The 15446-nt window shown below is 35.1% G+C and overlaps 9 protein-coding genes and 1 non-coding gene across 10 annotated transcripts; 5 read left to right on the top strand and 5 right to left on the bottom strand.

Moving 5' to 3' along the window:
* Positions 1-169: 169 nt before the first annotated feature.
* Positions 170-630, bottom strand: PHYBLDRAFT_71012 (hypothetical protein; the record flags this gene model as incomplete). Its single annotated transcript, XM_018442389.1, has 2 exons — positions 170-395; positions 485-630. The coding sequence occupies 2 exons, from the start codon at positions 628-630 to the stop codon at positions 170-172; spliced, it is 372 nt and encodes a 123-aa protein (XP_018283358.1).
* Positions 631-928: 298 nt separating this feature from the next.
* On the bottom strand, positions 929-1662 carry PHYBLDRAFT_71013 (hypothetical protein; the record flags this gene model as incomplete). The annotated part of the gene is made up of 2 exons (XM_018442390.1): positions 929-1385; positions 1451-1662. 2 exons carry the CDS (start codon positions 1660-1662, stop codon positions 929-931), a joined length of 669 nt encoding a protein of 222 aa, XP_018283357.1.
* Positions 1663-2681: 1019 nt separating this feature from the next.
* On the top strand, positions 2682-4864 carry PHYBLDRAFT_71014 (hypothetical protein; the record flags this gene model as incomplete). Its single annotated transcript, XM_018442391.1, has 6 exons — positions 2682-2708; positions 3556-3575; positions 3659-3719; positions 4058-4406; positions 4464-4600; positions 4625-4864. 6 exons carry the CDS (start codon positions 2682-2684, stop codon positions 4862-4864), a joined length of 834 nt encoding a protein of 277 aa, XP_018283356.1.
* Positions 4865-4987: 123 nt separating this feature from the next.
* On the top strand, positions 4988-5720 carry PHYBLDRAFT_71015 (hypothetical protein; the record flags this gene model as incomplete). Its single annotated transcript, XM_018442392.1, has 2 exons — positions 4988-5190; positions 5240-5720. The coding sequence occupies 2 exons, from the start codon at positions 4988-4990 to the stop codon at positions 5718-5720; spliced, it is 684 nt and encodes a 227-aa protein (XP_018283355.1).
* Positions 5721-5836: 116 nt separating this feature from the next.
* PHYBLDRAFT_71016 (hypothetical protein) lies at positions 5837-8019 on the bottom strand (the record flags this gene model as incomplete). The annotated part of the gene is made up of 4 exons (XM_018442393.1): positions 5837-6123; positions 6331-6432; positions 6463-7366; positions 7444-8019. 4 exons carry the CDS (start codon positions 8017-8019, stop codon positions 5837-5839), a joined length of 1869 nt encoding a protein of 622 aa, XP_018283354.1.
* Positions 8020-8241: 222 nt separating this feature from the next.
* On the bottom strand, positions 8242-8748 carry PHYBLDRAFT_153557 (hypothetical protein; the record flags this gene model as incomplete). The annotated part of the gene is made up of 3 exons (XM_018433188.1): positions 8242-8423; positions 8456-8649; positions 8735-8748. The coding sequence occupies 3 exons, from the start codon at positions 8746-8748 to the stop codon at positions 8242-8244; spliced, it is 390 nt and encodes a 129-aa protein (XP_018283353.1).
* Positions 8619-8691, top strand: PHYBLDRAFT_t307. The gene has a single exon. It is a non-coding gene; the product is annotated as a tRNA-Thr (tRNA).
* A 237-nt stretch (positions 8749-8985) lies between the features above and the next one.
* Positions 8986-9655, top strand: PHYBLDRAFT_153556 (hypothetical protein; the record flags this gene model as incomplete). Its single annotated transcript, XM_018433187.1, has 3 exons — positions 8986-9453; positions 9502-9546; positions 9599-9655. The coding sequence occupies 3 exons, from the start codon at positions 8986-8988 to the stop codon at positions 9653-9655; spliced, it is 570 nt and encodes a 189-aa protein (XP_018283352.1).
* A 1959-nt stretch (positions 9656-11614) lies between these two features.
* PHYBLDRAFT_176231 (hypothetical protein) lies at positions 11615-12696 on the top strand (the record flags this gene model as incomplete). Its single annotated transcript, XM_018437696.1, has 2 exons — positions 11615-12040; positions 12097-12696. 2 exons carry the CDS (start codon positions 11615-11617, stop codon positions 12694-12696), a joined length of 1026 nt encoding a protein of 341 aa, XP_018283351.1.
* Positions 12697-13042: 346 nt separating this feature from the next.
* PHYBLDRAFT_176230 (hypothetical protein) lies at positions 13043-15365 on the bottom strand (the record flags this gene model as incomplete). Its single annotated transcript, XM_018437695.1, has 3 exons — positions 13043-13668; positions 13766-14282; positions 15156-15365. The coding sequence occupies 3 exons, from the start codon at positions 15363-15365 to the stop codon at positions 13043-13045; spliced, it is 1353 nt and encodes a 450-aa protein (XP_018283350.1).
* Positions 15366-15446: the final 81 nt, after the last annotated feature.

Genomic DNA, 15446 nt, shown 5'->3' with positions numbered 1-15446 from the left:
GCTCTGAAATAATTATGAGTAATATATATTAGCTATGTAAATAGGTATATGTAATTTATTAGAAAGTATAATAGTGGGTATGGAATCCATTATTTTTTCTAAGTTCTTTGATTCAATTTAGCATTGATATGCAATGTGCTTTCACTACTTTCTTTGGTATTTTTTTTCATTATTCTTGAAGAGCTCTGGCCAACAAGTGTGAATTCATTGGCGTTATCCTTCTAGCTCTCAGCTGGCATTCCAAGTATGCCCAAATGTTTTCTATTGAACTCAGATCAGAACTGTTTGCTGGCCATGTCATCACTGGCAGATTCACGTCTTCTTTATATTCTTTTGCTAAAATATCTTTATGGCAGGGTGCATTATCTTCTTGGAAAATGAACTCGCCATCTTTCCTTCGCTTAAGATGTCAAAACCAGGGCATAAAATGAAGTTGTAAGAGTCTTATGTGCTTCGTCTGATTTAGCATGCCATCAACAATTACAAGTTTTCCCACTCCACCAGCCCAAATGCACTCCAGACCACCACAGAGCCTCCTCTGCCTTGTACTCTTGGACGTACATAGCCTCTTCTATATATCTGTGCTGGAGTGCACCAAACACGCACATTTCCTGCCCTTGAATAGACCATAAATCTGGACTAATCACTCCAGATTATCTAATTCCACTGTTGATTGTGACAACGAGCATCTCTCGCAAACTTTAACCTGTTTTTTATGTGCCTTTCCTTTAGCAAAGACTTCTTTGCAGCAAGACAAGAGCATAAACCAATCTTTTTTAAGGAATTATGAACAGCATCTTTCTTGATGGGTACACCTCAGGATTTCTGAATTTCAGCTGTAATCATATCTAATGTTGCAGTTGTTTCATTATGTGTAATATTTCCCAGAGCTTTCAAATTACAATCATTCAAGAGAACAGGTCTCCTTTCACGTTTTTTTGGTAAGGGCAGTACCCGTTTTCTTCACTCTCTCAATGGTTGCTATCACTGTTGTGTAGGGTAGCTCATACTTGCACACAATCTTAGTCATAGAAATTCCAAAGTCATAAGTATCCACAATCTTGCCTTTCATGTAACCTGAAAGTTTGGGACTCTTTTTACGAGATTGTTTAATAATTTTAGGAGACATGAAAAGATTTGATTGAGAAGAAGAATGAAAAAATAAATAAAAACAACAATGGGTACTTTTTCTCAAAATTTTCTTTTTGGTAATATACGTAAACTTATTCAAGGTCAGTGTACCTTGATCTTTTAGTTCCATTTTGAAAAGGTCGGGATATTGAGTACCAAGGGCAGTTTCACTTCTGAAAAACATTGCATGACTCATTAGAAAACAAAGACGATTTCTAACTCTCACTGTACTATTTTGCTCGAGGAAGTACTGACTGAGAAGAAGAAGTTCATTTTTTGTATATCCATCATTGAGTGTGTTTTTTTTCTGTCTTCATACTTGACTCTCTTGTGCTTTGTTTCCTTCTTCGTGTTTGTGTCTAGAAACTGTCTTACAATTGGTCCTCTAAAATGGGGGTTCTTGTTCAAGTCCAAAGCTACTTGCTTGTAATAAATATCTGTTATTATCTTAATGTAAGCCTGAATTGATTTTCTTCCAAGAGGAACAGGAGTGTCATCATCATTTCTTTTGAACTTGTGGCCATGAACCATAACAAAATCAGTGAGAAAGAAGGCAAGTTTTTCATCAGAGACAATTATGCCATCAGCAATTTTTTTTGTTTCAACACATCAATTCTAATTTTTATATATTACATTAGATAAATGAAAAAATAATGATATATTTAATCATGAAGAAGTGGTACTTTATTCAACTTACCATTCACTCTTTCTGCTCTGGTAGGTATGCATGAGCTGTGTTCTTGTGGTGGAGCAGCTGGTTTTCCATGTTGCACTGATAATATTCATTGTTAAGTACATTGGTTTAAATAGAGAAGCTGGCTTCTGTGTAGTTCATGATGAAAATGTCTAGGGTGTTTTATTATAAATAGTAAGGATATAAAGAAAAAAAGAAATTGTCTTGTATTTATACTTTTTGATATTAAATTATAGCTCAATGCTATATTCAAATATATTAATCAATGTAGTGGAAATGTAATCAGATCAAGACGTGAGCTGTCAGATAGTTAAAGCCTTGGCATTCCAGTCACCATTTGTTAACTTTCCTTTGTGAAAGTCATTGCACCACACTTCCAAAAATAAGTATTATATATCTAAAAGACAAGTATATTGTAGCCATCTTTAGACTTTTCTTTTTTATACACACATCTGCCACAGCTTCTATGTTTTATAATTAACTACCCATCATGTCTATAAAGACAATATATATTATTGGCAGATATTGATTGTATAAATATCAAGGTTTCAACACATCTTTACTATCAATTATTTCTTTTAAATCATCTCTATATGTCTTTTGTGTTTTTTATTAAAGCCAATTTAGTACATGAATACTACTTTTTTCTCCAAAAGAAAATTATTGTGCTACTAATTCCTATTAAGTCCCTATTCTACGTAGTTTATTGGTCCATTTAAATGTCTTCTTGATTTTAGACCCAAACCTCGGATTACTGTGAGTAATTCTTGCAATTTACATAGAAAAAAAAACAATTGTGAGTATTACTCACTTTTTTTTCTCTCTCTTATATGAAAAAAATTGAATAGCTTGCAACATGTGGGGACCTCAGATCTGTATACTGGTATTAATCATCTGTTTATATTATCAACTTAAGTCTTTCAAGACAAATTAGATCACAGATATGGATAATTTTTATTACTTAGAAAAAACTAATTGCTTTTATAGACAATCTTATAACAAAAATATTTTAAAGAAGGACAGTTTTTTTGAAAGAAGAAGAAAATAAAATAATAGAATAAGTCATTGTTGAAAGAGTAAGACTAGAAATATGGTAAACAAAAGTATGGTAAAATGAAGATAATAAAGTGAGAAACGATGGGTAGATGTTGAAATGAGATATCTAGCAAATGATAAAAGAGAAAATGTAAAGAAGATCACACCAAAAGAAATCAGGATCCACATTTGAACAGATTTTAAGCACTGTTTTGTCAGCATTTGCTGGAAGCAATATAATTGCCTTATACAGAATACAGTAATTTTGCTACAGAGTGTGTTTTGAATTCCAATTTTTAAAACAAATTTGTGAAAAATGGGTTTTGAAATGCAGCAATTTTATTCAGAAAAAAAATTGGGGGGATTCTACTTTTACTAGGGTGGGAATCAAGCTAGACAAGGCCACTACTACTAGGTCACTGCTACTAGACTACCATTGGACTGATACTTAGATTTTACTTGGCCTTTGCTTGATGGAAACCCAGAATTTACGTGACTACTGAAGCTACATAGATTTCATTGAGACTCACTGACATGATATATAGAAAAGAAGATTATAATGTGAAGAGACAAAGATACTAGCAGGCTATTCATAAAAATACAAATAGAGATATTCATAGCTAACATAGAAAAATAACAAGAGTTAGGAGCTGTATTTACACTTATAATTAAATAATAAAATATCTTTACTATAGGTAGAAAGCTATGCTGTTTGGTATGACTTTACTTATCTAAAATGTAAACTATGTGTTAGTATGCAGTATTTTAACTTGAAGCAGTTTGTTTCTTCTTGTAAAGCTTACCTCACATTGGCAACTACTTGATTAAAAAGCTTTGGATTAGTCAATATGTAGAAAAAGTAATACACAGTTTCATTCACTTATCTAAACTGATTACAAACATGATTTGAGCATTCTATATAAGAGTAAAGTATTAATTATTGGCCATTACAAATTCTGTTCAATAAGTAAAAATAAAGAAGAGAAAAAATTAACTAATAAAAAAGAAAATAGAGAAAAATAATAATAAGTGAAATTTAAGACTCAGAAGGTTATTTAATTTTGCATTAGTTTCATTATTGTCAGTCACCTTTCTTTACTTCTTTTCATTTAAGTAATCTTACTTTATAATGGGAAAAAAACAACTGAAATACAGTAAAATTTGAGTAAAATTAAGCTCACAAGTCATTTGTGCTAGCAAGAGTGCAGCACATCATATAACCTTCAGCAACACATTCAGACACATGACATAGCAATCTCTTCGGATTCTTTGACTGAAAACGCACCCAGCCTTAATGTTAGAAGCATTCCTAATTCTGAGAGAGAATTTAATGTTGTCAAATATAATCAAGAAGCATTGTTTCCAGCTGATATTTTGATTATGATTGAAGAAGAACAAGAAGAAGCCATGGGAGAAAATATCTCTTCTCTTAGAGAAAGAATATTCAACATGACATCATTGAAAATTAACAGTAACAAGGAATCAGATATCTCTACCCTGGCTTTTGAAGATTGCCAATCCCTTTTGGATTGTTCTGCTGCTTCAGGTGAATGGAATCGAAGCATGCCCACCTTTTTCCCTTTTTAAAATCTTCAGATCTTAGTTTTGCAAGCATTTGTTGATGGCAATGACAGCATGATCTCAGTGTCAATGCTTACAAAGGTCATGTATACCATCAATTTGTTGTTTGAGTTGAAGAAAAGAGCAGACAAGACCAAAGTAGATTTCAAGCTGCCAAAAGTCAGAACTTTGTTGAATTATTAGCATAATAAGTTCAACAAGGTCCCTCTGTTCCCTACTACTATCAAAAAAGTAACTATCAAAGCTACTTCGAATTTGGGTTCAGGAATCACTGGTCAAGTGAAAACCATAGACTGTCATTTCAACTTACCTTTGAATCACTTGCGTGTTCTCTTAGCAAACACCCAAAAGGCCTCTTATCTTTCAGCCCTTCTAGACTACACCAAAAATCAGTGTCTTTCTGTCCAGCAAGAAGAAAAATGAAAAAAAAATCCTTTGTTTCAACATCCTTTTGATCAAACAATTGGCAAAGACTTTTGGATTAGAGATGTTACCGTGTTATATAGTAGGCAATCTATTCTAATTGAAAGGTTCTATATGAAAGACATGCTTGCTCTCTTTGATGGATATCTTATTGAACAAGGCTCTGACAGTGAAGGCTATGCTTTACATAAAGTACAAAGCTCTTCTGTCACATACGGAATCAAGTATCTGGTTTCTGCTTGGCTCTCTTCAATATTCTATAGTTATCCCAAGAACTGGTCTTCTTCTGGTGAGACATCCTTGAATCCAATGCACCATGGGCTGTTGTTTAATAGTCATTCTATGAAAAAGCCAATATTCAACCGTGCCAACCAGTTCATTCAATTTCAGAAGATCATTTATCACTCCACTTGCCATCTTTTCTGATGATATTTCTGGAAACCTTACAAAAACGCATGGAATGTACAGCAATATGCTAGTCAACTTCCCTGCAATATCATACAGCATGAGAAACAGACGCAAGAACAATTTCTTTGTCACAGCCGTTTCTCAGCAAGCCAGATTCAAGTTGACCCATCTGATGCCCATTCAAGCCACAGATCTAAAGGCACTAGAAAACGGTGTTGATATGTACTCATCAACATATGACGAGACTATCACTGTATGTGCTTCCTTGCTCTTTATCACAGCCAATAATGCCCAACATACTGAACTTGTTGGCTTGAAGCATTTGACATCAAATTTTCTGTGTAAAAGATGCTACTCTCAAAACCTGTCCAGATTTGGCTTTGACAACTTTGGTATCTCCTTATTTTATCCTACAGAGAGTTTGAATTTTGAAAATCCGTTGAGGTAGTGACAGGTTTTACTTTTGGTAAATTCAATTAGAATTGTATTTGTTTATATCAATCAGAAATATTTTTTCTTATACTTTTAAGATCTTTTAATGATATATATTTATTATTATTATTATTATCTCTGAGTATTCATGTTTCTAAAATATGAAGGGTTCTTACTTCTATATTCATCCATCAACCTCAAAGTATCTGCGAGTGCTCTTTTTATAAGATCTGCCTTTGTTTGATCTAAGCCAGGAATTGTCTTCAAAGTTTGAAAATCTACAAAGCCGTGATGCATCATTGCAGAATAAGCTGCAATTTTGTCAAAGACATATACACCTCTATCTTCAGCAGTACCTCCACTCTCTAATTCCTCTTCTACTTCTTCCTCAACTTCGTTCTTGTTTGCATTTACAGCGTCTTGTTGGTTCAATACCACTCCTGCTATCTCCTGTTACTCGATGAAGCTGAATTTTGCCCCACAGTAATGCTTCAACAAATGTGAATGCTTGCATGGGATCTGGTGGGTCAGAAAGTTTGGGCAGGTGCAGCTTTGTATCAAGTCATTTGATATATTGATGGTATACCACTTATCTTCTGTTACAAAAGATCTTATTTGCCACTCACCATTATAATCATCCATGCTGTTACCAGTCTCACCCAAAGGGTTGAGAATCATGGAAGGGAGCATGTCATTTTGGATTTTTGAAGCAACAAAAGAATTTCTTGCTAACTCATTATCAATGGGACCTATCTTACCATTGTTGAAGTGAATACGCTCAACCTCTTGTTCAAAATAGAACTCCACATCATTTGTCAAGATAAAAATCAGTCGATCCAATCTTCTGATGCATGCACGACCAAAGTAGATTGTCTTGAGTTGATTGTGCCATGATTCTACATAGTTGTTTGTCACATATCTCTGATGTTGTTGGCTAACGTACGGGCACCCCCATCTTTGCAACAATTCTTTGTTCTCGGTCCATTTCTTCTCAAAATATTTCAAAAACTGAGATTGATCCTGAACCATCAGTTTAAAATCTTCAATTGCTCTTAGGAACACGTCTTCATTGGACTCAATGAGAATGTGTCTCAGGTAGTTCTTTAGTGCAGTCTTATAATTCCCAAGTTGTTCTGATGTATAAGAGGCATTAAGTTTAATCTTGCTGTCAAGGTTGTGCTGCCAAGCGCGAAAAACATGAAAATCACAGTAGTGAATTGTAGCATGAGGTAATGCTTCTTTGATTGCATTAACCTCCATAATGCTACAGTCAATAGTGATATTCATTGGTACGAAGCTGCTCTTGATGCACAGGTAGTCAAGCCAAATTTTGATGGGTATGGCTGTCTGGTTGTTTGTTACCATGTATGCAACAGTGAATCCCTTTTCTGTTTGAGGATGGCAAGTGACCAAAGTATATAATACTTCGTCGCTTCTGGACGAAATGGAATGGGTGGCATCGAGACAAAAAGATTGTGAGATTCTCATGATTGAAACTTGCATTGGTGATTGAAATCCAAAGGCAAATTGTTTTTTACTGTCATTATAAACAGAAAGATTGATTTCAAAAATGCAATAGTTTTGTTCTGCTAGCTTTACATTTAACCAGATGGAAATAGATGCATTTTCATCAGAAGCAAACATATATAACAAAGTAGTCATCTATTTCATATACAAGTATTTATTTGATATATAAATATTAATTTAATACGAAAGCTCTGTTATATTTATTGACAAACCTTTCTCATTCTGTTGTAAATTTCTTCATAATTAGGCTTTCTAACACCAACTCCCCAACTATCAATCTGTCTAAGAACTGAAATTCTTGTACTTCTACAGCTGCTGGCACTTTTCAACTGATCTTCAATAATCTTTACGGCTTCAGAAGGCAAAGGAAGAGTTCTGACTTCGTCCCAGTCTCCAGGAACATGGTTTACATGTGCCCTTGTTTGGCAAAATGTAACAACATTGGGGTTGTCGAGATGCTGTATAATTTTTAAGGCAGCTGTACAAGAGTATGCCTTTGTATCTTTCTGGGCAAGACGTAATTGACAGTTTGTTATATATTGGCCAGCACGGTGGCATTTTTTAGTCTCTCCAAAAACTAAACCTTTTCCAGAATATTTATGCTTTTTATTCCATTTTGTTGAGCATAAGACATTGATTCGCTCCAGACACTTTTCCCATTCACTAGCTTTTACTAATATTGTCAAATTCAAAGGAAGCATCTTGATTCCTTCCAAAGGTGAGTTGATCAAGACTTGTTGAATGGTGGAAATATCATAAATAGTGTTGTTTATATTGTTGTTAGACATAATTGAAGTTTGTTTTTAAGAAAAAAGGAAGTGATTATTTGTTGAAAAAAATGCCATGTGTGGGATGCAAAAGCCACTGTCTGTCATTAAAGTTAGAAAGCCATATGACTAAATTAAATACTAATTCAAACTCTCTATAAGATAAAATAAGGAGATAATCTGGGATCTTAATTGCCGCTGCAGATTAGCAATTGTTGTTCTAGCTTGATCCAATTCAGTGGTTCATCTTGCATTCTCTGCTGCAAGTCGCTCTAACTGGTCAGTTCTGTTTTGCACATGCATGATTTGGGCCTGCAATGTTGTCAGGAATGAGGTAAGCTCAGTAGGCAATCCCTGCATGTTGCCAATTTGCAAATTGACCATTGGGATTGAGAATGCAGATGGTGTGATGTTGTCTGATTGAGCTGAATTTTTTTTTTGCTGACAGCTGGGATACCAAGGACAAGGACTGCACTACTTTTGGCAATGGGAGGTGCGTTTTTTGTGACGGATGGATCGTTTTGCATAAAGATGTTGATGGATAGGTACACTTTATATGTGGATTCGTCAAAAATAAATTGTGGAACCATGTAAATCAAATGCTTAAGCGAAAGAGCAGTGCCTTCTTGGCTCAGTTGGCAGAGCGTCTGCCTAGTAAGCAGAAGGTCGCCAGTTCAATTCTGGCAGAAGGCAAGGCAACTGTCTGTATCACAGTAAAACATCTTGAAAAATATACTTTTTGTCAGGCATTTGTCATACCCGAATTCTTGTCAGCTTGTTGTGTCAAGTCTCAATCTGGTATTTCTTTTCTGGCACTTGTAATCAATAAGTTAAAATTCTTAAAACTGAAAGCAGTCTTGTATTTACTGGACTTCTCAGATTGTTTTTGGTCCAGCACATTCTATTGTTATTATTATTGTTTTTTTTCAGGTACATCTTTCCCTTTCCCTATACTTTTATCTAAAAAATAAAACATTTACACTTATAATGAGCTCCAACCACACTAACTTCAGCATCAACGAGATCAACGATAACCACATGATCTGCATTGCATCCAATTACAATAGTGCTAACCCCAAAGCAACTGAGACTTTTGCTATTGAAGAGGCCTTTTCTTTTTGGTTTGAGAACTCGGCCAAAAGACACTCAAACTGGAACATGACCAACACTCATGTATCCCAGGCCACCAGCACTGCCAGTCCCAAAGACGTTGTAACAGCTGGTTACTTTGTCTGTGACCACCAGGGTTTACCCAAGAAGATCAAACTAGTCAAAGACGCTGGCAATCAGAAAGCCAAAAGGGTTCAAACCAAATTAATTAAGGATGGCTGCAAGTCCAAAATCACTAAGAAGACCTTGCGAAATAGTAACATTGTCATAGACTACTTGTGGCAGCATCCCACCCATCAGCCTGAGAAAGTCCAGGACATGGTCTGTTCAAGACTACCTGCTGAGGTAAGGCAGTAGATTGTGTCCCATGCGGACAATAACATGGATTGGAAGGCCATCAAGATGCTCCTTTGCATCAATCCTCAGTGCTTAGAAGAGGTATTAAATAGTCTTTCTTTTTATCCAACTTGCTAACTAAATTGTGTTATAGCTTGAAGCTGGTCTTGGCGTTTCCAGTTTCCTGGTGTCTGCGCATCAATTACCATGATGTGCAGAATATCATCAATACTCGTTTGAACAAGCTTTCAAGAAAAAACGCTATTGATAAGGCAAGTGTTGAGCAATGGATCGAGTTCTTGGAAAAAGAAAGAAACTATCTAGTTCACATTGTCTTTCATCAAGATAATGGGCCATATCTTGTTTCGTGAATCTCTCCTTGGCAGAAGAAGATATATTATTTTATTCAATAAAAAGATAGAATATTACTAACCATCACTGAGGAATTAGATTTCTACACATATGCAATAGTATGGGAAATTCTGAGTGACAGAATAATTAAATTCTGAGATTTGGCATTTATAGATTCTGTTTGCAATATGTTATGTTACCTGTGAGTTATCTATGTAACTTCTGAACTTATAATGATCCATATAGAGATGTAAGGTTCTTTTAAACTATTTAATCACAGAGAGAATAATCAAATTATGGCATCTTTTTTTTCTTGGATGTTACATTAAATTAAACTTGATTTGAAACAGAGATTCCAATAAAAAATCTATTTTTGATAGAAAACTGTCTACTGAAATAGTAGAATTCTATTGGATTACTTTACAGAGAAAACTGTCTACTGAAATAATGATATTCTATTGGATCATTTAACAGAAGAAACAGAATTTATGTATACTGTCTTCCGAATCTAAACACTTTTATTGGACAATTATGCATGGCTAAACTATAGGATTCACACATGCCATACTACTGCAATACTTCTTGCACTTCATTTCAAATATTTTTATAGGGATTGTTTTGGAAAAATTGTTTTTATTTAAAAAAAAACTTCTTGCTTATAATATATATGACTTGACAATATATAGTTTTATCTAATATATAGACTACTACATAATTAATATAATAACAAACCCTTTCATATATTATAATATATAAATACTTCCAATACAATTGAATCCTAAAAAGAAACGCGTGTTTATGGTATTTCACTAGTAAGAGAAGGCTAAAAAATTATTCAATTATATTAGATTATATAAATATTTATTTTTCTTTAATTTAAATAGTATGATTACTTACCAGTACTTTTGTCAGAACCAGGCATAGTCCACATTGACTGTTGTTCTGAAAGGTTTGATAAAACACATTAGTAAAGATCATGGAATAAAGTTTGGCTTTATTACTTACCAAAGAAAACCAGTTTTCAAAGACAAGCCATTCAATCAGATACATAGAAATGTTGGCAGTACTAACAGAGATAGAAAATAAACAAAATTAGATATAAGAATAAAATAAATAAATAAATTATTCAGACTTACCAGATAAATTTCTGCTGTTGATATGTCTTTATAATGAGCTGAGGAGTTAATGAGCTGAAGAGCTAATGAGCTGAGGAGAGAAAAAAATAATTAATAAAGAAACACATACACAATAACCGCGTTTTATCTTTTTGTTCTTGTCCATTAATCAACACGGCAAAGACTTGTAATACTATCAGCAACCACAATAATAATAAAAGAAAAAACATTAAGAATAAATATAACAATATAATAATAAAAACAAATTGCTTACCAGGGTGTGAACTCAAATACATCAATCAGAATAAAAGTAAATAAAGCGGAAAAGAAACAGAAAAAAAAGAAATAAGAAAAAAATAAAGAAAAAGCAGAAAAAAAATGGGCTTTCAAACAGAAGGCAGTTTAGATAAGAATTGACTCTAGTAAAATACAATAGTAATAAAATGAATAGTCCAAAATTATATTGTAACACTAAGTTCTATGTTGAATATTAAAGAAGTTGTTTAAGATTATAAAGGATTTTATAGAAAATAATATATAATCCCTTCATTTTCTCAGCTATTTTATAAATTTACTTTATATTAACTTATTTTGTATGTATATCTTTGATTAAACAAAAATAAATATATTTCAACCCATACATTTATTTTATTTTAATAATTTATTAATGTATAAAACTTTAATAAAAATACAATAAAGAAAAAATGTCTTCCAATAGCAGCAGAAAAACAGACTGTAAAGGAAAAGGAAAAGCATCTGCAAGTATATCTACCTCTGCAAACCGTGTTTTGGCTGGCCGTGTTGGACCTCGAGAAATTGCCCCCAGTTTCTCATCTGCAACTATCCAAGATCAGCAATACACGGAAATTATTGAAATGTTTAACAAAGTAAACAACAGTATCAATGGTGTCAAGGATGACATTGCTGCTGTCAATAGCAACATGACAGCCTTTAAAAACAGGATGGGCGTTGTTGTTGATACATCTGGAAAGACACATACGGCATTTGCAGACTTTGCAACTGCCTATGCCAACAATCAGACTCATATGACTAGTCTAGAACCATCTCTGATGCCATCCTATGTCCCCCAGATCTCCCTCAGTGATGCCGGGGTTTCTGTCATTATCTTGGTAATTAATATTAATATATGTTAGTATCAACAACTTATTAAACAACCTGTATTTAGGAAATTTTTGTGGAAAAGTTGTGGGACTGGAAGTTCGAGTCTGACGACCCTGCTCTTGTTGCTGAGAACGAGAGTAAGAAGAAGTGGAACTTGAACAAAAAGATTAACCACCGCAATAACATAGCTGTTATCAACTACTTGAAGAGCTACATTAGTGCCCAGACTCGTCTAGCTGGTACTCACCCACGGGTGATAAGTGATAAAATAAAGAACAGGTACAAGCACAGTCATAGTACTTTTCACGAGTCTCCTGAGCAGAAGGCCAAGAAAAACAGCAAGGGGAGAGCAAACAGTTGTACTCTTCAGGCTTGTATATACTATATAAGAATTAATTGGTATATTACTATTTTCTCAAGCTACAATCTATATAACCAGATGTCTATCCAACACAAGTCGACATACATGGACAACTGGGTAGCCATTGATGCTGCAATGGGATATAAGACTGGAAACCCTGTTGAGAAGGCTTATCTCAAACTCTTTCAGAAGGATGCAATGTCTGATGGTGAGTCGGATATTGAGATTGTGGACAATCTTCCACGACGGTGTTTGCATGTGGCTTGCCCCACTTGGAGAAGTGAAGAGGTAAATAATATTTAGAATAAATAAATAAGTTTTATAACAAGAAAAATAAAGAACTAATAAAAATAAATACAGTTCAACTGATTGTTGACAATGGTTGACGACATTGATCGTACCCATCACATGTCAAATGTGGGTGTGAGAACAAAGTCAAGAATGAACAGATATCCAGCAACATTGTTGTCTTGCTCTGTTCCTGCCACCCTGTCCCAGTCATTGCCTCGTTGGGCAATCAACAATGAATAAACATTTTCTTTTTTACTATGTTCTGTTGTAGGGCTAAATAGTAATAATTGAAATTGAATTGATTAAAGGAAATAATAATAATAGAGTATAAATATATAAGCAAGTGTGTGTATGAGAATTAATAGTAATTTTTTTTTGGTAAAGGAATCGCGAGTTTTTTGTTGACATTTTTTGTAGTTTTGTAATCTACTATTGCAACGGTTAGGAGAATCCGATGTACTGGCAGAATGCTTTGAAAATCTTGCTTGTAGAATTCATCCTGTAACAACTCAACTTCTTCTAATTCTCTTGTTTTGTCCGAAGTGGATTTGAACCATTTGACAAATGCAAATACATGCTGACTACTATGGGAATTTCCGTATGTTAGAGAAGAAACAGTTGGCCTAAAATTGTGAACAAAAAGGTACTGAATCTCTCCAACATACGCATGTTCCGACCCAGTTTGTTCAGTCAAATATGCTTGTATGTATGATCCATGGCCATTCGTGCCAATGCACCCTTTGTAGCTTTGCCCAAGAAGATCAACGGACTTCACCATTTCGATCCAGTCATTGACGAAAGGTGAGTCATCAATTACATTTTTGCAACCTGAGATCTGTGGATTCTTGTATGCAGCTTGATAGTATCCTACAAGACAATCATATTCATGTTTTGGCATAAATGATAATGGTCTTGTTTTCAATGGCAAGGCATATGGTGGCAGGGGCTCGTTTCCACGAATTGTCATTGAAAGATTCTGTGAAGCTTCAAGATATTTGGAAATTGAGAAAGAGTGAGAGAGGTAGGTGTTGGTGTTAGTGTTGTTGTTGTTGGTGGTGAACTTATCGAAAAATTTCAAAACATGCAAGTGCATGCATAGGTTTCAGAAGTCGACGAACATAATCTCCCCTCCATGACTCTTCAATAAACTGTCTCATAAATGTCGATTTGAACCCATTTCTTCGATTGGTTTTGATATTTTTCAGAACACTATTGTACCTTTCAAAGCTGAAAAGCCAATAGCCATAAACGGGCCCAAAGTCAATCATTGTTTGGCGTAAGTGCAGATGCAGGTGCATGCTGGGAGAGAGAAGGTCCAGGTCGTACAATGTCTCACACCCTTTACAGAATTCTTCTAAGCATTTGTGTCCTTTCTCAATGTCTTCTTCAGAAACGCTAGGCTTGGTGAAGTATCTGCATGCGTTAATAAATTCTATCCAGTTCTTGAACTCTGGCAACGGCAACACATCCCTTAGAACCACAAGAGAGTACACAAGGCACCAAGACTTCCACTCATCAGCCTTCATATAGGGAAATCCCTTGGCAATCTTTGTCCCAAGTGACATGTAATCGGGCGGCAACACTACCTTCTCAACAGCCTTTTACATGGCAACAAGTTTTTTATTATCGATTAATCCATCCACAACCCATCTCTCCAGCATTCTTTTGGCAGTGCCTAAGAAAAGATTGTGCATGAGGTCAATGATCGTACAGCAGACAATGTCAAAGTACTGAAGACAATGCAGTTCGGACCAGCAAACACCATGTGCAACTTCAAGATGCTGTCTCTCAGTTGGTTTGGTTACATTTCTCCAGATCTCTGCATCTTTACGATTGTCATTCTTAGTGCAAAGGAGCCACTTCGAGAAATCAAATCCAAAATAATCAACAGAACTCGTTCCAGCCAACATCAAAAATTGACACTTACACTTGTGGCATGCCTTTGTACTAGTATGAGATGTGAATCCACATACTTTCCTTGCAGCAGGTATATCACAGGCAATCATGAGAAGGGCTGCTCAGATAGTTGTATCATTTGGACATTGATGAGTTTTGATCTTAATATCTGTATACAGCTCTGTCAACTCATTGACCAAAGGCTTCAAATAGTTATTGATATCAGATGTGCTCGCTTCCTTGGGCCCTGACATCAATCCAACTAGGATCACTTTCTCCTTCTTGAACCACTCACTGCATGAAAGATTATTGATTACAAGATATATGGCACCACAGGAGTAGGTAATACCATCGAATGGCTGAAACCAGTCAATGTTCAGCGTGAGCATGAGTGATCGCTTGGTATCAACAAAAGGTATACCATCTACGTCTACTATATTATTCCACATCGCACTATCGTACATGTCAAACAAAGTGCTATCTATTTTTGGGCCGCGGTTCCATGAGTTGATCTTGTTTTCAAAATCCAGGCATTGAAAAAACGTCTTTAGGGCTTTCTTGACAGAGTGGAATACATATGTCTTTTTGGGTGCTTTTGACCCGGGATCAGACTTAAACAAGCTGTTGCCACACAAGGAGGTTTTACCAAAATTGGGTGATATACAACACAAAGGGGCGGCTTCATTATCATATATGGCATGGCATTTGCTACATGCAACACACTTCTTGACACCACTTGTCAATGCTTCAAATCCGGCCAAACTTTTGAGGCCAGCAACACTCATGGGAAGGCAGAATGGTCAAACAAAAACTGCAGGATCTTATTGATTATGACAATCAGGATTACAGCTCCTTCATTCATGACG

This window comes from Phycomyces blakesleeanus, assembly GCF_001638985.1.
Source record: "Phycomyces blakesleeanus NRRL 1555(-) unplaced genomic scaffold PHYBLscaffold_46, whole genome shotgun sequence".
NCBI lineage: Eukaryota > Fungi > Mucoromycota > Mucoromycetes > Mucorales > Phycomycetaceae > Phycomyces > Phycomyces blakesleeanus.
This window is presented reverse-complemented; position numbering and strand designations above follow the sequence as displayed.